The sequence below is a fragment of the Bombus flavifrons genome, chromosome 12 (assembly GCF_040668555.2).
Source record: "Bombus flavifrons isolate JBK064 chromosome 12, iyBomFlav1_principal, whole genome shotgun sequence".
In the NCBI taxonomy this organism is placed as follows: Eukaryota; Metazoa; Arthropoda; class Insecta; order Hymenoptera; family Apidae; genus Bombus; species Bombus flavifrons.
In genome coordinates this window covers 8,113,471-8,139,641 of record NC_138453.1, presented here as the reverse complement: position 1 = coordinate 8,139,641, position 26,171 = coordinate 8,113,471, and the positions used below count along the sequence as shown (strand labels likewise).

General features: G+C 42.2%; 1 protein-coding gene across 1 annotated transcript; it reads left to right on the top strand.

The window, feature by feature from the left end:
- Positions 1–78: 78 nt before the first annotated feature.
- LOC138185793 (BMP and activin membrane-bound inhibitor homolog) lies at positions 79–26,171 on the top strand. The gene is made up of 3 exons (XM_069124992.1): positions 79–602; positions 24,917–25,168; positions 25,630–26,171. The coding sequence occupies exons 1-3, from the start codon at positions 470–472 to the stop codon at positions 25,881–25,883; spliced, it is 639 nt and encodes a 212-aa protein (XP_068981093.1). The 5' UTR covers positions 79–469; the 3' UTR covers positions 25,884–26,171.

Genomic DNA, 26,171 nt, shown 5'->3' with positions numbered 1-26,171 from the left:
GTACGCGTTCACGGTGCGTGGCTCACCGACAAGGGGCATACTATCGCAGCCGGAGGCGGGACTCGTTTAAAAACTATCTGGCGAGTGTTCTTCGGCGGGTGCCCCTGGTGCGCGCCAGCCGCGGCGGAGTCGTCCGGCTGCACGGCGTTTGCTTTTCGAGACCGAAGTGAGTCAGTCAGTCAAGCGTCGACCATCGTCGGCATCGGACGCTCGTGGAATCTTTCCAAATTTTTCTACCACACGTCTACTCCGTAAACCATTCTTCCGTTAGTTATGAATATTTCGAAGATCGACGAAAAAATCGATCGATCGTGACCACGAGATATTCTAATCGAAAACGATTCGATGGGGTTTGATCGTGGCTCTCGTTGATTGTGTTTTTCGCGATCGCTACACTAACACTGATCGGCAACGCGGTCCTTAACGATATCCTGACACATCAGAGTGCATGTTATAAATTTAGAATAAAATGTTGACACGGGACTTGTTGACTCTTGCGACGATGGTGTCCAGTCTAACTGTGGTCATTGGTGCTTCCATGGATCTTGATTCGAGGGACTACGAGGTGCTCGCCGATAACGAGGGAAAATCCGATGACAACGGTAAGGTTACATTTTCAGTGCATGATTTCATGGGAAAGTCAGGGTATACGGCCTGTGCCGTGGCTCGAAACGGCCGCGTCAACGGGTACACGTGGGTGGCGCCAGACACGGGGACGAAATCAATGAGAATAGTGGAATTGACGTTCTATTGTCGGGCGAGTCGAATTTTATACGAACGACAGTTACGTAGATCCGGAGGTTGTCCCGTATTCTTTGCTAATGCTAACTGTTGTGCTTCTGCGTGTCGTTTCATTGTCTGACGATCAAAGTTTATTATTACACGTGGCCTTTGCACCTTGCACGTATTTTTCAATGAAAAACCATCGATCCTCGAATTGCATCGAGTGGATTCCTCGGAGGGCAAGCTGTATCTTATCTGCGATCAATTCGAGCGATTTGTATCGATACACCGTACGTAATTAAGCTTGCGGCATGTACTATGCTTCCGGAACGAGATAGATCGATACGAATCATTGGAAATAATCAGGGGAGAAATGTAGCAATGTTTTACAAAACATAGAGGAGCAAAGGGTAGCATTCGTGACGAGTCATTTTCCTAAACGAGGCGGCCAGGAAACTTTTCGACCGCTGCCATTTGACTTTGACACCGGAGTAATAAAAGTCGGGAAACGCCGCTCTCTAAATTAAGACCACTGAAGTCGCTGAAGTACATTAATTGGCTCGGCCTTTTCTGCATGTCCCATGACGCTTCGGGTTTGTAGAATAACCCACGAAAATTCCCAACGCTTTGTCCAAATGCTTCGAATACAAAGTCTCGCGGGAGTATCGTTCGAACGCGATATAGATCCGATATTAATAATCTGTGGAACAATGAGAGGCTCGATAGAGCGGGTTTTATCGTTGTCGAATGTAACCAGGGAAATAACAGAGGAGCACAGGATGCATGGTTGGAATCGTTTAAGCAAGTGTCCGGACGATAAAAAAAGAAACGCGAGATAAGAGGGAAGCAGATGCAGACGCGGTATGCCTACGTCACACAGCGCAGCTACGGTAATTGCAAAATTGTACGTTCTCCGGAACGAAAGGGAAAAAAGGTTTGCGCTGGCATGTTTTAAACTCGTCTGCCGTTTTTTCGTGCCGCTCGGCGCAATTAAGGACGCGTGCAATTTCAACGTCTTATCGATGCACGTGAGTATTCGACCAAGTGAGAGAGGGAAGAAAGAGGAGCATCCTTTTCTCTGTGACACAGACAGGACGGTCTTGTTTTCTCGAAGGAAAGGTAAAATAAAAGAGCACATGCACCGAAGAGCCAGGTATCGGGAACGATGGAACGAAGGAAGTGGAATAGGAAGAATCGCGAGAGAAATTGAGTTGGATACGACGTCGTAATGGATGAGGAGAGAACAGACGGTAGAGAACGATAAAATCGTAGGAAAAAGGGAAGCACGGTGGTTTACTATCTCGTTGTGGTCCAGCTGGAATGATTCACGATCGATCGATAGATTTACGCGATCGACTGGCGCCTACGATACGATACGAAGTCCTACGGGATCAGCCGCGACGTACGTGGCCAAGCTACACGAATTCCGGTCAAACTCGAGGCGCTTGCGAAATAATAAATATTTAAATTTTACCGTTCGTACGATACCGAGTTTAGAAAGACGATAAAGTATGTGTCGGGCGCCAGCTAGACGCGCGAATAGCAGAGTATATAATATAATGCCTATGTGCACGATAGCTTTACCTTCCGACACGCTTGTCTGCACGGTCCTCGTTTACGCAAGTATACCAGTATACCAGCGAGTCTCCATCCGTGCATCGTGAATCGCACGCGCATCATGCCGAGAAACGTGCTTGTTTCTTGCATATTAACGCTTTAAATGCGGCCACATTTTTACAAATCTCCTCCTTCGAACGCGAAACAGTGGCAAAACTAGGTACAATATCGTTTGTCGATGCGGACAGGCTCGCGAAAGTATAACAACGTTTGTGGAAATTTGTCCTGGACACGACACGTGTGTTATAGAAAATTGTACGACATATGGTACAAGTATGAGTACAAGTATTGGTAAAGTTTGAAAGAAACGCTGAAAATGTACGTGGATAAAAGTTTCAAGATATTCGTTGCAGAAATGAATTTCCCCTTAACTGGTAATTCCACGATTATCGAGATTTCTGTTTAGAAACGATCGGATTAACAGGTTGTTTCGCGAAGAACGAAATAATAAGAATAGCGTCTGTTTCGAATCGGATGCTCATGGATAATCGTTTAACTTTTGTCTAGTCTGGCAGATATAATGAAAGAGAAGAGTCTTCTTATGCAACCAGACGATACAATAAATCACGGCTTATACAGATTTTGTATCGTTACGCGTTACCTAACTTCTTCTTCGTTGATTCCTCGATACTCCTACTCGACAAATCGTTCGATCAGCGTGTTTTTAATCTTCGAGTTTTCTGTTTGCACGCGTAGATCTGTTTATGCGCTCGCGAATCCTACGTACATATACAGAGAAAGAGATGGGATTCGGTTCACGGAACCATTTCGCTGACGTTATAGTTTCTCAGACACGCGGCACATCGCATTCTTCGTCCCGGGAAAAATGCCTTCTCCACTCTCCTCTTTCTCCGTCTTTCTCAGTGTCTGTCTGTTCCCTGGACGCTCGACGATCGCGAAGAAGCCGTTAATCTAATGCATCCGACGAATCCGACCGTTTATCTGCAAGCTGTGTCGATCTTCTTCTTCGAGGAATAACGATCATGCAGAATTTTATATTTATAGTGCACATAGATTAGAAAGTTGCACGCAGTTTTCCCAGAATCATTAACGCTGATTAGCTTTCGCGGTGTATCAGGAAACGCTCGAAGCCTCCGATCGATCAAAGAGACAATGCGTGTCGCTTTAACGACTGCACTCGGCGAGTCGTGCGCAGAAAACATTGTATTTGCAAGGGTTCATTAAAAATTACGTAAATCGACGGGGTTCGAGTCTCTTATCTATGCGATACAAACAAGTTACGGAATTGTGATAATTCCCAGTTCGGTTCGTGCAGTCGGTTGCATATTTATAGACTAGCGAGGTCGATTTTACGATATGACTCATTCGTTTCGAATCCCAGACGTGCAATTGTCAGTTTTATAAATGTTATCGTTTGTGTGTTGGAACGGGAATCGAGCGAGAATCGTTTGAATCGTAAATCAATTGAAATTTCGAATTTACGCAACGATGATCCTTGATTCGAGCATTAGTCCGAATGATAGAAAGAAAAAGACACTTTTGCGCGCATCGTGCATTGAAAAAATCAAATTATTGGTTTTAAGCAAACTTTTTATTCATATTGACTGATAGAATATAATGAACGACTGAATTTGTAATACAAAAATATATTGAAATAAATAAAGGTATAAGCATATGCTGATCCAGATTCTCACTCTTAGTGTGTTACAATACAATAAAAGAAGCTATGATAGGAAGCACGTTCATATATTTATAGCAAAGGACATTACCAAAAAGTCAACCTTGTAGCTTTAGCTGAAGGCTACAAGAAACGCCAATAGAAATCTACTTATAGCTCTTTTGTTTCTAGACTTTGTAATCCAAAACACAATTTATATTCAAGGACACAATAATATGGACCTCTCCTCATTTTTAATTTTTTATTTCACTAAAATCTATTCCCTTCGTAACAGCGGTCTCCAGGTCACGAATGTACAAAAGTAAAGATGTAGTGTTTTTCTTAAAGTAATTACTTCAACACTTTTGAAGCCAATTATACTTGAAGCTTCTATGTTACGAGTTCTAGGTTTTCATGAAATGTAGAAACTGAGAATTTTGTAAAACGTGGAATCGATCGGTTTGACTTCTGACGAACTCGAATAATACTGAAAGTCGGCGACAAACAGAAGCGATCGTTTCAAGTACGATTCAAAATATCTTGGCTACGGTGTTTACAAAAAATATTGGCGCATCTCCCTATCTCCCAATCGAGGATATTTTTTATCTATTTGTAGATTTCGTTTCTATAGCACCGAATTTTGCTGATCGTATGAAAATATCGCTAAACGATACGATATTTAATACATACTTCGACCTAATTAATCAGTATGTAAAGCTTTGTGTAGCCGCTATACGACGTTCCACATTGTCTCTGTGAGAAGAAAAAGAGAAACCTGTTTCATCAAGAAACTTTAGACAAGGAACCTCGGGTTAAGAATTTTCTCGTAACTCTCTTTAGTATGCAACTAAGAGCAATGTTTGACACAAACATTTCATTATTCGATAGAAATTCACGAATAAAAACGCTATGGAAAACTCGAGGTGTTAGTTCAATGGTGGAAAAAGTCTAGGTTGAAGAAAGAAAAGATGCAAAATGTCGGAATGGTCGCGAAGCAACTACAAACTTCTGTCTCGAACGGAGCAACCGCGTCGAAAAATGCGAGCTCATCCGCGCGCCACCGACAAACGTAACGCATGCACGCACACGCGAGTACGGCCGGTGTTTCACGTGTTCACACTCGGCCGAGTTGCAGCTGGTGTTACGTGCGCTCGTCTACACACAGACGAACACAGAACCGGCACGGTGGCGCCTGTCGGCCACACAAATGTGCATGCGTGCGTGACGAGTTTATGCCTCTTTGTCTTCTACACGTCCACGCGTACGTAAATATACGGTGTGCACAGCTTTGCACATACACGTTTACCAATACGCGTGCACGTTGCGCCGCTATGCTCTTTCGAAGTGGTTTCGCGGGTATGGGTTCACCGTTGGTCTCGTTTCGATTTGATAAAGCGCACAAGAACGAACGAAGATATTTTATCCGAAGGATAACGACGAGAAAAATGGATAATCTTTCTGCCTCGATGGAATGTTTAGATATCTCGATGGAACGAGATGCCAAGAGAACTTTGCCATTTTTCGATTTCTACGTAAAAACGTGAAGAAAACATTTTGTCTTGGGAGTAACGATGGAAAAACCGAATAATCTCGTTGGTAATTCTCGTGGCTCATCTCGATGCATCGAAAGTTTCTAAGAGAACATTCCTAGCCTCGTCTTCCGTTTGAACGGATTGCAGACGCTTGATGGCTATCTTATGTTTTGTATCTAGAAATCTGCGAGTGGACAGAGTACACGGAAGTGACGGTTGTCGCGTATAGCTTGGGATATTATTACGTGCACTGAGTAGAGATACACAGCACACAACTACGGATAAAAGTTAAGACATTTTTCTTGGCGCCCTCGCGCTCCATACGCGCCACCCACGTATCAACTGCTATCTGCTTCCGAATCGGGGACCGGGAGTTATTTACGGCCACTTCGCTATCGCTCGAATCGAATGCTTAAATTAAATTCGATCGGGTTACGCGTTTGGCGAAATGAAGAAAAAGACAAGTCGAGTCGCGTTATCCGGCGACTCGTGAAATCGTCGGAATCGGCAATGAAGAAGAGAAGAAAAAGAAAGAAAAAAGAATGAAAAGATAGCCAAGTCGATGATCGACAAGCGCGAACGGCGAGTAATTAACATCGATTTACTAAAAAATAACGATCGATTAATTGGAATCGCCGCCGCCGCGGTACCACCTCCATAAATTTACGAAATGTCAACGGGAGGGAGAAAGTTTATTCGCAAGACGGTAAATTACTGGCGAGCGTGCACGATAATTCATTCACCCGCTCGTTTTTTCTCCGGTTGTTCGACTCTTCCGTTATTAATTAAATGTAGAGGGACATTAATCAAAGTAATCACGTTGGATCAGTTACGCCGCGAGGTAATGGCCGTACTTTCACCGGATGGTTCGCAATCATTGTCCACTGTCTGCCACGCTCGATTCCAAGTGGATACTTTAATGACTTTAATGACTTTCGTTGCGTAGCACACGAGAGGCAACATAGAATTTCCGTTCAAAGTTTCTTGATGTCGCGAATATATTCCTATCGAGCTACTTCAATCCGACACACGCAAAGAATACTTCTCTCTCTCTCTCGCTCTCTCTCTCTCTCCCTCTCTCTCTCTCTCTCTCTGGTTATTTTACCTCCTCGAACTTGACCTCGTTAGCCACGAATACATAATATGCAAAAATGGCGCTCGTTACGGAGACGATGTTTGCTGTCTGAGAATTTAGCTCATTCTTCAAGCTGTCGAGACTTGCACGTACGACCACACACGTGGACAAATGTGTTCGAGACGTTGAATGGATAATGGCGCCTTAATTTTTCTTATTAAGTTAAAAAGAGCAATTTGAAATATCGAAAATGAAGATCGCATGAGATGCAAACGTGACAAGATCAATTTTTCTCTATTTTTATAAACGTTGATAATTTGTCGTTGGTACTTTTGAAATGTCTCGCAGAATGGAAGAGGTACGATGGAAAAATCCAATAGTTTGTAAAATTTGTTTATTAAAATGTTCATTCATACACATATCACGGTCTTCTCAAATGTCATCTTCAAGTGTGAAACTGTTTTCTAATTAATTTCGTTTTAGGAAGCCTACGGATATGCGTGGGCATCGGGAAAAAAGTAGCAACCGAGGGACAGATATAACTCGACTGCTTGAAACGCGTGTCCCGTCCTATCGAACTTGTTGTAATTCAACAATGGTACCAGTGCACCCTTACCATCCGTTGTCCGATGCACATGCGTGCGATAAATATGCGTCAAACGATACGCAGCGTGCATTACTGCGCTCGGAAATTCACACGAAGCTGTGTTATTGCAATAAGCCGGCAGAAGTTTGCAATTGAAATCAATCGTAATTTATGCGTCCGAGGAAGGAAAAGAAGGAAATCACAAAACAAATATATATAGTCATTGCGAATGATCGCTATCTATAGTATAATATTTTATCGTGAGACGTGCATCAGGCGTGGTTAAACCTCTCGCACGTCACTAGACCTGGATTGGTAATGAATATTTTTCTTCTTTTTCCTATCAGTGGCGCCAAACAGCTATAATTCTCCGTTCTTCTCATCATAAATGCAAGACATATTGCGCCTCGAGTCACTGTCTGTACCACGATTCACGGCACGGTACAGCCAAGCCTCGGGCGATACTTAAATTCAATCAAATCTTTCACAGTTTTCTATCTCTCGTTCGATTTCAAGATACCTGTGTGCAAATATCGATCCGTTCGATGATGTAACACCGATTCGATTATACTTCGGTACGGACAGTGTGTCCCGGAAGCTTTCAATCTTCTGGAAACACCATCGACCCCATTTGCCCGACACTTTTCCTTTCCCCGTGCATTCCCGATCGGCCAATACCGCTCGATACTTTTGCCACGAACTCGCATTGAAAACGCTTGATATTCCGCGAGAGTATTTCGGAATTTGATTTGTTGACGAGACGCGTCGCGCACAAAAGAATTCCTCGAGTCGGTGGCGCCTAAAGAGCCATATAATCTTCGTATCAAACGATCGAAAATGCAAGGCGGCGTTCATCGTCGAATAATATATCGTACGTAGACTACGAACATACGCGATACGCACAGCCGAGTTTATGCGTTTGTCACGCGGCCCGCATATAGCCGCGACCATTTCGTTCCCTATTTACTATCGGCTATCAATCAGAGGTGGGGAACTATGTATATTCGTGGCATTCGAATAGACGGCTGTCGGCCGGACCCGCGCGAGAGTTCGAGGCTGAGTCGCGCGCGTTATGTTAATTCGGTGCTTCGTATGCGCCATGATACCGCGTGCAGGCACGCACGCATGCGGCATGCATGCGTCCACTGCAACCGAAGATGCATCGAATTCAAATGAACGGGCTTAGCCGTTTCTGCGACCAACTGCGTTCGCTGCTTTTTCCTTCGGCTTTCACGTGTCTAATAATCGTGAAACTTTCGGAGGAATGTTTGCTACGCGAATAACGACGGGGCAATTTATCTTCCACCGTTGTCACAGGTTTCAAGTGGGTTATTCTCTGCGATGCAAATGCGATAATACAAGCGTATCGCATAGGAAACAGGAAATCTCAATGCCTGAACGTCCACGTTACACGGAGATCATAAAGGAAAACACGAGAAGTTACATCTTCTACTTTTTACGGCAAAGTTGCTCGGTTTAGTACGTTCTCAATCAGTCTCGTATTACTTCACAGCTGAACAGACGCCTTTTCGCCATAAAACTTCGTCGACCTAAGAGCACGTTGCTATTCAGAAGTAGGGCACCTACCGTCGTCGTATAAAAATTTGCAATTGATCTAAATTACCGAGGAAACGGTTAATCGACCAGAATTTTACGTTTATGTACGATTACGATGCAGAATACGTGGCAAAAATTGAGTGAAATTATTTCGCGCTAATATATTAGGTAAATTATAATAATTGTGTCATACATTAAAATTCACCCGTTTAATTACGAAGCGACGTTGAAATAAATAAATCGACAAAAATATCCTGTTTTTCTTCGTATAAAATGGCACCTTCATATGGGTAGTATGATGAGCATAGGTTCGTATGACGAAGAACGACTTGAGTCATTACGGTACCAGCCATCGCTCGAAGGTTAACTAATTACCTAAAACCAGGAGCGTGTCCATTAATCGTGCAATCGGTAAATACCTTGCGTTATCCAGACAGAGTCGATAAAGCGTTTTGTTTCGAGCGGACGGCTGCACGTATCGTTTGTCGAGATAACGCAAATTATTCAAATGACTGAGTCACGGTAAATAACGTAATTACCTATTTTTCGTTTTAATATTAGCAATGAACGTAAGTGTTAACCGCTATGCTATCCTATCGCTGTGTAAATATTTGCGCGATGCATTTGTCACGCATACATCTAAGATATCTCTATTTTGCACATTCCATCGGTGGTACCTACACAAAGGGAACGGAATTCAACGAGAGTAACTCGTTCGAGGAACTGAAATTAACATTTACCATAAGCGAACCAGTTATTTCCATCCTTGGATAATGTCACGCGTTGAAGACGGATCGAAATCTCTCACTTTGCCTCGGGTCATTTCAAGCATCAAAATCACGTGTTTCCGACACTCGTACAGATCGCCATTAACGGCACGCTCAGTCTTGATCAATTAGCTTAGTTGCAACCTTCCTCCTTCGGCACAAGACTTCTTGCCGCTTGTTGTCGTTCGTGACCGCGTTCGAAACGAACGCGTGGATCGTCAGTGAATCGACAAACTCTAGAGACACTCAATTTCCGCAAACCTAATTAATCGAAATCGATACCTCCGAGTGTTCTCAAGTTCGAGTAGAAATTCATCGAATTGTAAGATTTCTGGCGATGATTCTTTACCGGTGAGTTTTCACGACATTACGACAAACGTGACGTTATATTCGTCACCTGTGACCTTTCGAATGCTTATGCATTCGTGGTGAGCTCGAAAGTAGAAAAATTCACAGAATGTGCAGCGTAGAAAGTATGTAAAAAAATGTCTAAAACATCGTTAAAATATTTTATAAGTGAAACAAATCTCCGATCGATAGAAATACGAAATTGCATAAACATCCGTCTATTAGTGTATTAGTAACTCACTAAAGTATAATATTCTATATACGCAATATCGGACGCGAAAAGGTTAATTACAGCAGATGGTTATCTTCTCTTTATCGATCAACCGATATTAAAAGCATAAAGCTGTCGCAATTCCTCTATGAAATATATTAGACGCTAAACACGCGACGCGTAAAAACGTTAAACAAGTCTTGGATGCATTTTTATCGCTGCACACAGAATGTGGTTATGCGGGATATTTTTTTTTTTTTTATCTTGCACGCACGATTGCTATTTCCTTTTCTCGAGTTATTTGCTGCCAAATTACGCTCGATGGAGGACACGTAGCTCGTGGCTACAATTCCCTTGCACGTTATACGTATACCACTGGTGAACATTCTTTCAATCATGTATGTCGATCACGTTACATCATTAATACGCTCGGCTTGGTTTCATAAAAATTACTTCTCAATGAACTTCGTTCACATAAATGATATAATAATATCCATTCATCAAAGTTTCGATTAAATTTTCATACTTTCGTCCATGCAATTTCATTCAGAATTCATAACTCAGCCTCACAGCCATTTTTCTTTTCGTCTTCTAATTGAAATCTCCGTATGGACGAGCGTATCTCCTTGCCTTTCGTACGTAGTCATTGAGTCGTTTAAGTATACGACTAATTTTCTTACTGTTCTAGACTTTCAAAAGATCCGGCCAAATTTTGGGATACTCGTCGAAGCTTCTACCATATCGTATATAATCAATATATTAATTCAATCTAATTTCAATCGATGTGTAATCAATTAATAAGTCGAATAGGAGGTTGTTGAAAAAAAAAGAAAAAATTAAAATTAACCAGAGAAATTCACGAGCGAAATTTCGCTCAGATAAATGACTCATATCGCCTACATGGATTGCAATTAAATGATATAGTTAGCATTATAGGAATTTTATTACGGTATCCAATTATGATATGGTACCTAATATTAATTAACGTATAATTAACGTAGTTATTGTAATTTATTCATAAATCGCTTCGTTTAACGCGCAGCAGGCGAAGCCGCATTATTAATGGGACCTTTATTTCGTCTTAAAAGGTAGCAAAAACCGAAGCAATTATGCCCGTGGTATCGAAAGGGCACCATCTTTGCTACTTAATTAATGCATTTGTTCGGGCGCCGATAATAATAGGAAAAAATGGCAGCCGTTCACTCAAGCGGACATGTAGATACGATCGGAACACGTAGGTTCCGCTTTACCGGATAATTATTCAAATTAAGCAAGCAGCTTGCTTTAGCAATTACAGAAATTACAGAGAATGGCCGGCTTCGCAAAACTTTTGATAGCCTCGTCTCAACAACTTTTCATAATGCATTCGTCGTCGTTTTTCCAACGTATAATTAAGCTATTCCTTTTAAAGCGTAATGGCGTACGAGTTTCGGGCAGAAATAAATTTACCGAATATCATCGATAATAGTCGGTGCAATTTCGCACAAAAATGTAAATCGTCGTCGTTTGCATACTCCAGGCAATAATCGGCGTACGATCGGGCAATTATCGCGCTGCTCGACTGTTAAATAACATTGAAGATCGTTTCTACATAGCAGCCAACGAGCGCTCTACGCATTAACTATGCTTAATAGCGTATTCCTACTCTGCTGTAATTACAATGAGCCTCTATATATAGCGGACGTCGTGACAGATTTGCAGAATCAATGTCAACGATTCCAAGGAGACATCTCTATAAATACTTGCCTCCTCGAATCTACCTGTATGCACAGGTGGTAATACAAATTTACCTCCACGCAGTCATCCAATTGTACATCGTGATTTAACGCAGGCACGAATTTATCGATCGTTGCCATTTTCGTGTCAATGGAATGTTAATTCTCAACCTCGTTACCTCCTTGGCGATTACTCCTACATTGAAACTGGCCAATCTCTCTCGGTGTCTTATCATTCTTTGAATACAGAAGAAGAAGAAGACATTGCGTGCTACTCGCAAAAATGGATTCGCACGAATGGAGCAAAGGAGAGCGCACGCACGCGCCAGTTGTCACGCGACTTGTTGCAACTGAATTTTTGCACGCTTCTTACGATTACGAATCCAACAGGCGAACGTTTCTGACGCGTAACGGAAGCCGTAAAAGGAAATATACGAAGAAAACTGGTGGAAAGAAAACACGATACTCGTTCTCGCTATGATAATTAAAAGGCGGAATTACATAAGTAAAAATAGTCGTGGATGGGATAAAGAGGAAAGTCTTTTATGCTCGATACATATCTCGATCGTGTTACGTTCATCGGCAACACGTTGTCTAACAACTTCAATGACTGCTCTCCGGCTCTTTATACCGTGCGCTTTCAAACGAGATTTTCCGCCCTCTTCCTCGCGATGTTCAGGATTCCATGCGTTTCATGGAAACACTGCTCGTCGTGTATTCACCAAGACGTGGCGTGTAACAACCGAGGCGAAAGATTAAAAAAGGAAAGAAAACCATTGAAAAGTCCCCGTCGACTCTCCCTGAACCGCGTACACGCACGTGAGCACCTAACATACGTGCCATGTGAAACAAATTGCTCGAAGGACGGAAAGCTAGGAAACCGCGCACGAGAACGTAGAGTTATGACGATAGGCGAACCGTCGTCGTTGCTTTCTTTTCTGCTTGCTAACGATTAACGCGGTAGGTAATATACCTTTGGGTCGCGGTTCCTTATTCGTTCCGACGTTCTTTTTTACTTATACAGAAAAATACTATTTCGATTTCCAAAGCTCATTTTACGTCGCAAGATATCCAAACAAGGCACTGTTGCTCTTCGAAGTGCGATACCTCGAGAAACCTCTTATTACAACTAAATCAGCCTCGTGTTGCGGTTTACTTGCGGATGTATAGGTGATACACACCTTAAACCATGTGTTTACGGGCTACCGATGCAATTAGACGTATGTGCAAATAGCAATTTGCTCGTGTTCTCGCAACGTTTCCCGATTGTTCCGATTGATCGCCACTCGGCCGAGATCTCGCGATACGGTTCTCTGATCATTGGCCGTAATCGTAAGAGGAACGCAACGACGCGTGTTGTTATACTACCATAAACACCGACACGTAAATACCGATGTAAAACCTGGTTATTAGACTTGAATGCAGGTGTAATTAACCGATGGGACAAATAAGGAGATGCGTTCCACGTAATTATTAGTGCGACCTTAGGCGACGTAAAAACCTGTTAAAAGCTCGGCTACCACATTCCTCGGGATTTTTTATGTGACGTTACCCTAATCGACTTTTTTCACCTGCGGATTATGTTAACGTAATTGTAGACGCTCGCTCACCAGACGAGGTGCGCTTGTTGGAACGTTGAAGGTTTCACTTCCTCCTGGCTTGCGAAGAGGAAGACCTGTTCCGAACGATTGAACTGCACTTCCTTCAGGGTGGCCCACGGACTCTTTGTTCTTCTAGTAAATCATTGGATACTTGAGCGATCAGGATAAAACGTCCGGCTACTTGGGTGATCACAACTACCAACGAAAAACTTTTTTCAACGACCTGGCCTATTCTACTCCTTGAAATTGCATTTTTTTTTTTTTTCATTAGAAGTGCTTCTGTTTTAAGCAATCAATGGCTGTTCTAGTCGTTTAATTGTCTAATAAATTTTATCGAAACGAATAAAAAATAGAAATGTATAAATCGTTTTATAGAAACTTATAAACGAAAAGATTATAACAACTCGCAAACGAAACTTACAAATCTGGATCAATGAAACAAAATAATCGTTGAAAAAGTAAATATATGAAATGACGCAGAGATTACTTTGTTAAACGTACGATATTTTGACGAATTTACGTGCGATTCAAGTTTTAGTGCAGTGTAAAGCGACATTTAATAACGCGATGTGTCCCATGTATATCATGTTTCGAGTTCCTTGATAACAGATGCCTTCGACGTTATTTTGGTGAACTATCGATGTTCAACGAATTTGTGTTTTATATAATATTGCTCGGTGCATAGTTTGATTATGATTAATCAACGACTGCTGTATCGACACGCAAGCCAATTTCTACTAGCGATCCGTGCTATTTACTCAGCCAACGCACTTAAAGAACCATCGTTATATGTAGTCAGCGCTGTTCAATTGCACTTCAGCCGTACGCACGAGCGAACGAACGAACGAACGAACGAGGAAGAAAAACATAAGAGGACATTATTCCAAAGGGGCGTGACAAGCTATCGTGAGAGTGTACTTTTATCCAACACCCAATGGCACGCTATAAAATTTCGATTCGGAGCATCGGTATTCTGCAGCGTCGTAACGCGAAAATGGCACAATTTCCTTTACGGTGCACGAACAAATTTTTAACGAGCAACATTGTAAACGATACTTCTACTCTTTCTGTTCTTCGTTCCTCTCCAACATCTCTCTTCAAAGTGATTCTCTGCATAACTATTCTACTTTTCTCGATTAAAACGATTTAGCCAGCGTTTGTTCATTTTTCGAGATATCGCGCGTTGATTTCCGTCTTGGAAGGAGAATATGAAAAATCTCAAGAGCCAAGAGTGAAAAATTAGAAGGGTAACAGCGTTCTTTACGTGAGAACGTTGGGTATGGAAAAAATACTAGAAATCCAAAGGACTCGTTTCGTTTTATCGGATTACGTTTGCGTTATTCGAAAGAGAAGCGCCGGAATAGCGATAATTAAAGGTGGTTCTTGTACCCGGCGAAGCAAAACGAGCAAGTATTATCATAAAAGGTCCGCGATCCACGCATGTAATTTGGAGCAATTTGGCAATTGCATGTAATTGATGAGGATGCCTTTTACTTGACGATGCCCGCACCGCGTCCACGCAGTCGAGTTAAGTAGGGCTAATCACTGGTTTGCCTCTCTCGAAAACATCAAGAACCTGCCTTCTAGCGCCGAAATACCAACGCTTGCGTAGACCAGCACGCACACGAGCTCATGACAAGACAGTGGGTTATAGTCTAAAATACATATACCTGGCCTCTGGAATGGCAGGACCCAGAGGGACCCTCCTCCTACTTCCCAGAAATAAGGGCCTCCAGGTCCCTATTGTTCTTGCTAATTGCCACCCCGTCCTTTGCTTGGTTCGCTGCGTTGCCTTGCCCTCTTCTTTAATGGCCAGGTACTCCGGGGATGATAGTTACAGGTCCCAACGCAAATACCAGCTTCGTACATACCCTTTGTGAAACGAAAATTAGCCGAAAGCCGGAGATACCCTTGGCCGGGGACAATTTTTTGACCCAAGTATCCGTTACAAGAGAACTGCCTGCGGCTGGAAGCTTCGATCAGAGATCTCGAACGGTTTATACCTCTTCTGTATAATTTCAGCATAGAAAGTTCATGGGAATACAGTTTTTATTTGTATCGAGACTTACCGGCCCTTTGTCTTCGCCTCAAACGTTACAAGTCTCTCCGCGAATTTCGTGTCTCGGTTAGTCGATAGTCTGCTGCGAATTCAATTTGACTTTATTACTTCTATTCGATTTACGAATCTTTATTCGGCCCATTAGGCCCCATAAATTTCTTCGTTCGCGTTCGTGATACAATCGGTGAAATTAGTACCGCCGATGGCGAGTCAGCTAACGAAACGACCAAGTAAAGTTTCGTCTTATTTAATTGACTCAAACCGATCCACACGTACAGAGGGGCACTTCCATGTCCGAAGATCGTATCGTCGATTTACATGGTGATTTAAAGTCTCGCGTCCACGGTAGAGTTACCTTCGTGGTAATTTAATTTTCTTGTACACTTGTCTCCTAATCGACCAACAGATCCACAATGTACACCGAAATGGAACGATTTGTTATGTATATTCGCGATTATATTTACACCTTTTATAAAATGATGATAATTACTTGTACACGATACGCGTGACTGTCAGTTTTACTACGATTACGCCTGTACAGATATCGATCGACGACAATCAATTGCTTATATCGTACATTCCAATCATTCGTTACCAATCATCCTGTACCAAACTTATTGCAAACAAAGGTCCTAACAATTTTTCTCGTCTGCCAAAAAATAATCTTCGTAGATTTTTACGAGAGCCAACATCGATCGAGGTTTATGAAAGTTTTAGGAAATCGTCCAAATAGCTTCAAAACAAAGACGTAAACCTCGTGTAACTCGCATTTCCTTTATTATCTTCAAAAATCATCTGGTTATATCGGGATAGCGACCGAGAATTGAAAAAATAACAATTTTATCGTTCCGCTTGTCTCTTAAATTGTCCTGACCTAATACCGGTCTGATCTGGTCGACGAAAGAAAGGCAGGGAAACTTTTCGACTTTCAAAGAGACGTAAAGTTTCGTCGAAGAAGATTACGACACCTGAGAAAGCGGACACTCGTGAAATTGATTTGGCTCGTGTCACCGTCGATAAAGAACTTAAACAGCCCTTTCTTCCATTCGACGCGGAATCCGGTCCCGACTCGCATCTCCATGGTAGGAAGCGAAGGACTTCTCAACACCACGAAAAGCAAAAGTTTTATTGAGCTCCGGGTTCCTGACCAGTCGTCCGCCTGAGAAAAGAGGAAGGGAGAAGAACCGGCCTATTATGCGGGTGCACTTGTCGTGCATTCGGCGAACCGCTTTGCATCGTTGCCCCTACCCACAGAAATTGCTTCACCCCGTTACTCCCCATTGTATTATATGGCTGTTTCGCGTAACCTTGTAATACTCTTGTACTCTGTACTCCACGAAATATGTTCTGTACAGCATTGTGGTTTTAATCTGTTTGTGCATCTACGAAAAATATTTCAAGATCATTAACCGAGACAGCGTTCCAATCAGACCCGAGACGCAAAATTGCTTGGTAAGAAAATTAATTTCATTCTTAATATCGGACATAAAAAACTGCTAAGGATATCTTTGTTCTTCTCTCTCTCTCTCTCTCCCTCTTTCTCTCTCTCTCTCTCTCTCTCACGACGTGAAATCTCCTCGAGAGGAGAAAAAGTTTAATCGGTACCTTGTTCTTGGCCAGTCATCCTTCTTAAAAAGGAAAAAAGGAGAAGGTCAAACCCATTAAACGGATGCACAGTTGTCTTTTGAGATTATATATAACGCTGCCATGGCATGCGCGTACCTTGATGATCCAGGACCATTCAGCGTGGTCAAAATATCCACGCAGCTGCAATAAAACCTATCGTAGACCTCCTGGAGAGAGACACGGAGCCGTCTTTCGTTGCAAGTCAATGAAGAGTCAACTAAATTTGGTGCGGTACCCGGCCCCGTTTAATGGGCACCATTAGTTACAGCTTTTATCGGTTGTCCACTGTCCTGATCCCGCCAGTATTCTCATAGTTAAAATCTCCGTGAAAGAAACATCCATATACTTTAACTTAACGACCCAATTAGATGCTTTCTACTAATCGCTACTAATCTCAACGATTAGCATATCTGTCGTCTGTATTGAAGCATAGCTTCATGAAAATCTTTCATATTGTTTTATTTCAAATACCAATTCGAAAATTCCTATAAAAGATACAGCGACTAACCACAGTATTCGAACACCTATAAAAACCATTTGCGTGTGTTATACGAAACGATGGTGATCAATTTATCCTGAACATTAATTTTTTAGCATTTTATAGTAATAATTTACAGTAAAGACCTTATAGCTCCTATATCTGCATGCAATTTCAGATTGATTTCAAATTTTTCCAACATAAGCATGGCAGTCGAGTCTCGTTAAATGTTTTATATAACGCACGAAAAAAGAATATGTATATATATGTCGGAGAAGGATTGGAATTGTGGGCGTTCGATGATCCTTTACTTACTTCACCATCGCGGATGTAGCTAATGTTGATTGGTACGAATGTGGACACTACAAGAGGCTATGAGTAATAGCAGCGATAGGATGGTCGAGATGATGGTGATAACGAGTTCAGGTTCGATAACGAATCCACGGTCCACGGGATGACAATTACCAACGTAATACATGATGTGGATATCTGCCTCGATAACTCAATCAGCAATGCGTCCAACGACTAACTAATTAACTATCTGCGTAATTAACTCCTGATCCAAATGAAACTGCCCTTATATACTCCTGTCCCCACTTCTCGGGTCAATCTTTGTTCTTAACGAGGGCCATATAATCATTCCATACCTTTGTCAGGTACACGTCCCTCCCGTGACAGTAGCTACGTCTAGTGACCCGCTATGTCACTTCGAGCTCGAACCCATCGTTATAAAGCCAGATTGAAACATTAGAACTATTGCTTATTTTTATTACTTAAGTGTAACTATAGTAAAAGTCTGGACTAGGGTATTGGGGTTTTACCCAACATTCCAGCCGGGAAATCCTGATGTTCTTTCATCTCCGACATGTATATATATTTTCTATGACAAATGTTCAAATACTTTCGCGTGCCGCTATAAATCCCAATAATTGAGAAACCATCGTGGAAGAGTTTTAGCTGCTGCTGCAAAGGTATCCACCGATGGGAGATACCGAAGGAAGCCAATAAAAGGTGTACCAAATTTGTTCAGTATCCGATCCCATTCATCGCGGATCGCTGCTTAACCTTCTTCCTGTGCATCGATCCGGCGACCTGCGTATTCGAATACCACGAAGACAGCGTGCCGGCTCGACGAAAGTTCTCACGAATCTTTCGAGGAACTCTCCGAGGACCGGTCCCTCTGTTCTCGTCCTCCTTCTTTCCTTTACTTTCTCCATCCTCCTCCTTTCCTTCCTCTTCTTCTTCTCTTCGGTGACCGCTCCTTTCGGCGTCGATGAGGAACCTTTCGTTCCCGAGGACCTTTTTGTTTTCGCATAACTCCGTAGGTTCATAGCCCACTCGCGGTCAGGGCACGAACAGGTGTCCCGCGGTGGATCGCAGGACGTGACTCGTTTCACCAACCTTTCTTCTTTCTTTCCTTTTGTTTCTTGTCGTTTTAAAAACCGTTTATAATTCCCACCGCTACTTTAATACTCCCGCCGCTCGTTCCAGCCATTTCTGGCTTGGATCGCGTGTCCTCCAATCTGTCGATCCTTGCAGCGAATTATCGTCGAGACGTGGATGGAAGCGAGTTAGGTAATAACTGTTACACGTGTTACGGCACATAGTAGAAGGGAAAAGAGATTCTTACGCGAGCAAGAAACGCTGATTTTTTATCCTTTCGACCCGACATCGTTTAACCCTTCGATGATGTAACAAAACGACGAAGAATTCAGGATGATTGGACTTAGAAAATCAACGCATTAACGATATTGCAAATTTATGCATAAACGTCTCGAAACTCCAAGGTGTCTTTCTTTGTTAATTTGGCAGTGAAATTGTGATACAAAAATTCGAGAAACCCAGTATAGTTAAACATTGTGAACATTTACGACGCAATTTATTTCTGGCTGACTTTTGTGCAACTATTTCGTACTCGAATTTTACGTTAACTACATGCTATACCGATGTTAAGTCAAAGAGTTAGTTGCTACGGGATTATCGAACATTTGTAGGAATTTTCTATGTCGCTTTGGATAGATTTAAATAGGTTCGGTGACCGCAGAGATCGTTTCGAATTCCGTAGCATCTTGCCATGTTAGCAGTGAAAGATCGTTCGTTCGACAGGCCCGGTAGACCTGCTGCCGATGAGGCACGCACAAAAGACCATGTGTACCATTGCCAAGATTGAGAAACGATGAAACGACCCCTTTTCTCGCGAGCCATTCGTCTTCCATGCACGCGAACCCATACACGGTCACCGGGAGTTGTAATCTTGGCTGTATCGTAATCCCTGATTGTTATCTCGATGTCTGTTCTTTTTTCTTTCCCGTAACGACAATGATCCCGTAGCGTAATGATAACTTTCTTCCGCCATGGCAGAAACAACACGAATTCGTAACCACGGGTATGCTCCTGTGAAATTCAACGCTGCTATGGTGACATTTGGCCACCAACGCGCTTTATGTCCCAGTAGAATACTAATTGCGGCAATTTAGAACGATGGACGTTACTAATTAGAAATTAAGATAACCGAGTCACTCTGTGTTTAACAATTACCTCATAACGCGGTTACCGGAATGAACAATTGAGAACAGCGATAAACTTTCTCTCGTCACGCTTTCGTTAGAGTAACACGCGATCAGGTGAGAAGGAAACAAAAATCGAAATACGAATCTTACCGTGTCCCTCTTGCTAAAAATCCTATCTAGCATTTTTTAAATTATAATTAAATCGAACGGAAAAAAGGACAATGATCGCACAAAGAAAACGATAAAACTTCCTCGATAAATCTTGTAGTAGCAGATAGAATATTTTAGTTAAGCAGAATGAAAGAATTTTGTGAAATTAGTCGCGCGTGTGTCCTTTTCCTCATCGACTGAACAGAGATCGCGAATTACCTGTATTAGATAGTATACCACCAACGAAGCAAAATAAATCTCGGCATGATTAAACCGAAACGAATAGAGCTGATAATTAATCGGCGTTACCCGACAACGGCCACTAATTGTCATTACATAACAAGTCGACGTTGTTCCTATTAATTAGAAAATCCAATATTCGTAGTCATCGACGATTCAGTTCACCTTGTAATTGGCCAAGTAATGCCATTAGCGCAGCCGCGGCTCGTCTCTTCATAAACGTCCTCTGCAACGAAATAAAATCTACTAGATTTAAATAAATGTGCGCGTATACGAGGGACGTTGTTACGCAATGTACGTGCATTACGGATACACTTGAAGGAACCGAGAGAAACTCATTAGTTTCATCATTCCCGGCGGTGGTGTACATTCAGCCACGACGCAACCCGTGCATGTATGTACATGGGTCGTCGCTCTTCTAATTGCATATACAACGGGGCTCGTTCAAATCAAGTTTCCGTCGAGCACGGCTTTCTATCCTCGGGCATGTTGCACGAGTCGTTTGGATAAACCCTTCGTAGAGCGCTTTTAGCGACTCGTTATCGACGCGAGTATCGATTATCTTTTTGCTCGTTGAATTCCACGTCGATCGAGCCGGGCTTTGCCCAGCGAGCTTCTTATTGCCGAGTGAAATTCTAACGAAGCCTAATGAGAAAATAGTTTCAAAGAACATTGCGTTTACGCACGTTGAAATTTATGAACATATTTTGCGTATATTATACAAGACGTTTTGAGAATTCATTAGCGTCGCAACGAGACCCGACGATCATACACGAGTTTTGTCCATTATGTATGTCCATGTATTTAACGCTTTTCGTACGTTTAAAGTGGCCATTTATGCCGTTAGCCAAATTTTACTCGATACAGATTTACAGTAAAGATCTTATAACTTCTATACGTATAGATTTTCAAATTGGTTTGAAATTCTTGCCGGTGTAATCGTAACAGTTCCGTTACGGTGCTAATGAAATTTCAAAATGTTTCATCCAACGCATACAATATGAAATCGGAAATATATAGGAAATCGGAATAACGCGTGTCTGATGTTTCGCGAGTTAATTGGCGAAAAGTATTCGATTAATTAGCTAACTTTTACACGAACGAGCAACAGGGTGAGATTGTTGATGTAGTTGGAATTCGTCTACATAAATGAATATTTAATCCCAGATAAAGAGCAAATGAAATGAACCCTCGAGCCTGTTGTTGTAGTTTTAACAAATAAACAAGCTTATCTGAGAGTTACAAGTAACCAGCACGTGTATCTCGTTAGATATATCCGATGTCCCGGCCGACTACACATATCTAACGTCAGTATGTTAAAGGTTAAGTATCATCGAAAGCGTACTGCCGTAGTGTGCGTCGCTAGAAGCTTTTATCGAAAGATACGGATACGAAGAATTCGCCAATCATGCCCGAAGAAATCGGACAGTTTTACGAGCGCAAAACACACAGAGGAGAACGTTCGTCAAGCATTTCAGACCTGTCTACCTTTTTGCCCGCGGCATCGCAACGTATATTTTTTCTCCCCTTTCCTCCCGTGATCTTTATTCAATTCGCAACACACACGCGCGCATTTACATAAATTACGGATTATAACGTCATTAAATCGAGGCAATCTGTCGAATGTGGAACGAATTTTGCAATGCTTCGCTTTTGACCACGTGTCTCACATTTTTAATCGTTAGTTCCAACCGATTTGAGCAAATGTTTCGCGCACTTGATAAAAAATGCCTCAACACTCGCACTGTGCGTATCGAGAAATTGTTATGAAAATAATGCAGTAAAAGAAATGGAAGGAGAACATCGATTCACGTGCTTCTCGAACCTGTAATCGTTTAGCAACTGAAGAAAAAATGTAAAAAAAAGAAATACGAGCAACATGGGCAGAGAATGAGGGGGATAGGGGGTAGAGCCCGTCGGGAAATAATTAATATGCCATGGACGCATAACGAACGACCCCGCGAAGCAGTCTGTTTGTTTTCGGACGGGTCTTCTTCGGCTCCAGGCATGTCGGCCGTATCTCTCTTTTGCCCGGGCCTTCTCGACCTCCCGCTGCTTCCCTCTTTCCCTTTTTATTTTAAACGCACACGAAGCCCTTCTCCCCAGCTTCTTCTGTCTCTTCTCCCTTCTCCCCTTTCTCCACAGAGTAGATACAGTTCTCTCTAGTTTCCTCCTAACCACGTTCCGCGGCTCCGATGAAAAAAGAAAGGCGTGTATACCTTTCTGGAGAAACTTCAAACTACCTCACTGAACCGTAACGTAAGATAAAATATAGATGTCGTATCGGAGGTTACATCATCGGAGGATACTTTTTGAGAAAAAGTACTTACGTTATAATTGACTCACAGAACGGAATCTTCGTAAAAGTTTCGAACAGCCGAGTCGTTCGTATGAAGAACCCTTCGATGAACGAGGACTCTTTGCGTTTGATCGAAACTAGTCGCAACAAGTTTACGTAATCTGGAGAATTACGAAGAGAAGTTTTCCTGAAACCCTCTTACGGCTCTTACGAGTCTCCGGTGGCTTTGTCGCTCTGAAGGCTCGTGAGAGCCGCCGACCAACCGAGCGAGCAGCGGCACAACAACGCAACGGTGCACACAACGAGAGGCCGCATGCCTCTCTCCATATATTCTCTCCACTTTAATCTTTCTTTTGTGACTCGGCTGTTTTAGCGTTTTTTATTCGCCGATCAGGCGGGCCTCGTGGACGCGACAGAGATGAAGATGCGCGATGAGAGAGGAGAAAACGAGAAAGACGAGGAACGAAAAAGAAAGACGAACGGAGAGAAAGAGAGACGGCAGACAGAGGCAGGGCATCGTTGCAAGCTTATTAGCAAGAAGTCGGAGAAAGAGGGGAACGTAAGAAGTTTCGTCGAGGGAGAAAGGATCGTTTAACGGGGAAAGACGCAGGGAGGATTCGAGGGGTAGACGAAGTAATATCGCGAATAAAGATGGTCTCGCATTACCATAATAAACAAGTTTGCTGCGGCTAATCGTTACAAAACCAAAGTTCTTTGTTCCACCGACAAAAGGTTCTGACTGACACGCTTCGTGATATCGAAGTTTCGCATCGATCGATCTGTTGCGTCGCTTTGTTTCTCGATGACAGAAGACAAAAAGAAGGTTGCCGCGATATCGCCTTGAGAGTTTCATGAGAATAGTCGAGAGGCAACGTTCAATCATGCTAATGAATTATTTCGTTAAACCGTAGCTCGTTGCAGTGAAATCCACATGGCAGCTTGTGCAGCAAAATAAATTATTCCGTTGGCCGAAGGAAACGCGAAGGGAGAGGCTGAGAGAAGAGTAAACGGGCGAGAGTAAAGTCACGGATAAAGATGGCTTCGCATTATCATAATAAACAGGCGGTACGATGGTTAGTCACTGCGAACTGCTCCGTGTCTCTTTGTTTATTTCATACGGCCCTCATTAACACACCGCGGAGAGAACTCTACTCTCTCTCTGTGTAATGTATATTTACGCTATGTCAAGCACGGTCCCAGTGTTGTATCGAGCCTGTTTCTCGCCATGGATTTCTTCCAGACCCCCCGGTTGTAGTCTGTTCGAGCAAAACATCTCAAACATTACTCTCTATCAAAATTTGTTGTCCTTCTACCATTTATTTTAAGAAATTTGTTTGGCAAATACGTTAGCGAGATATACGTTGTACTCGTAGATATACATCTTATGCCGATTCGCATTTTGTCGAATTATGTATGTACTAAGATATTTATACGAGCCTATATAAAATTATAAGTCACATCGACGAACGAAGGAGGGCTTGGTAGCCGGCAGGTAAACGAAAGTAAGCTCTCTGTATAGCTGTTGCAACGACCAGGGTATAATCTTTTATGACTTTCAGTCGGGTACTCATTAAGGGAGGCCGCCAAGTATATCAACGCAGTTATGCTTAAGATGCTTGAACGTGAAAATGCTTAACGATAGTGGAATTATATCGCTCGAATTGTCTTATCCACTATACAAGCTTATAAATAAAGATGAAATGTAATCAATTAGTAGAACGTGCAGTATATCGCTTGACTAATATATACATTTGTTGATAGAATCTTGTTATATCCGAGATGTTGGAGACAAGTACAAGGGAATCTAGCGTATGTAAAGACGAACCGTAATATTGCATCATTAATCAGAATGAATCATCTATTATCAATCAAGGCTATTATTATCAAAAACAGCATGAAAAACGAAAGACGTCTTGTTCGCTTTATCGCACTTTCGGTATTATTCCAGTTGAGAAGAATGTTCTCTGACCTCAAACTTCTCTCCCTCTGTCCGACAATTTCGAGCGTAGCGCTGGAGATAATTTATATTGCTGATCTCGTAATAGTATTCCTGTTTCATTGCCGCGATTCTCTCAAATTATAAACTTGGTGTCCTCGCATGCAATTCTTTTCACCGGTCCTTTTTAATCTTGTTAAATCTTTCGATTTGAATTCCTCTCGTAGTAACAAAAATTAATTAATCTCAATATTTTTTCCATTTGCAGACTCGCCATACGTCCGAGAAGTGAGGTGTTATTGCAATCAACCGGAATGTGTGCCTCAAGGATACATGTGCCGTGGCAGGGGCTGCTTTTATCCATCATTATTAAGAGCAGAACATAGCGCCTACAGTGGCTGCCTCGATGAGAGCTTCAAAGAACAGCAATGTCCTACGGGATACCTCTGTTGCGAACAAGATCTCTGTAACCACGTGGATAGCCCAGCCATGAGAAACAGGCTCAACAAGACTCTTCAAGGTTGAATGAATGTTCTCATTGCAAGATCATTAAAATTGCGTGGACTTAACTCGACGCGATGCCATCAGAAGTGGCGCTTTCGCATTTCTCTATAATGCTATTTTCGTACGCGTCTTGGCGTTTATTTTGCAACGAATTTGTTTTTTTAATACAAGTCACGCTCCGTTCGTTTTGTATGGATAGTGCGAGATAACACAATATCATTTCCTTTTAACTCGATTATTCAAATTTATTTCTCATACGTTGAAAAAATTCTTGAGTTCAATGATTTCCACTTGCTCGATAAATATGTGTTAAGATGTAGAAAGAGAGAGAGGAAGAGAATTTTACGAAACCTCGAACCGGTGATTTAAAACAATGGCGAAAGTCGAAGGTTGTGTGAATTTATGAATAATGAAACGTTTTGCATAATTTATTTCAAACAGCTAGGTATGTAACGAAAGACTTTTTATTGTTAACAGTACTGGTGAGTGACCAACGACCTTTCCTCAGTCCGGTGCAGCCGATCAATCACGGAGGTCAAGCGACAGATGGATGGTTCAAGACTGCCACAATCGCTGTACCGATTTGCGGTCTAATCGTTCTACTGATACTGGCCAGTCTTGCCACTAGATTACTTCAGCCTGTGCCGACGCAAAGCGACAAACTCGGATCACATCAAATGCCCGATAATGGACCACCGTTATTAGGATCACCGAAAGTGCCTCTCGTTTAATAATCTCGCAATCCCAAAGACGTTCGATAAAGTGTTCTAGCGGATAGACATTAGTAAGACTAACTAGAAAGCTAGCGGGCTTGTATAGCTCCACTTGGCTGTGAATTTTGTGAAAAAAGCGACTGCTGTAAATTATAACATTGCGTGTTGTGCATCGATAGCTGCAATTCCTTTGAACGACGATCCTGTGAATGATCACAGGAAAGATTGAAGAGTGAGAAAAGGTCAATGAAACAGGGCCTTTGTACATGACGTTAATTAAAAGCAAAAAAAAAAGAAAGAAAAAAA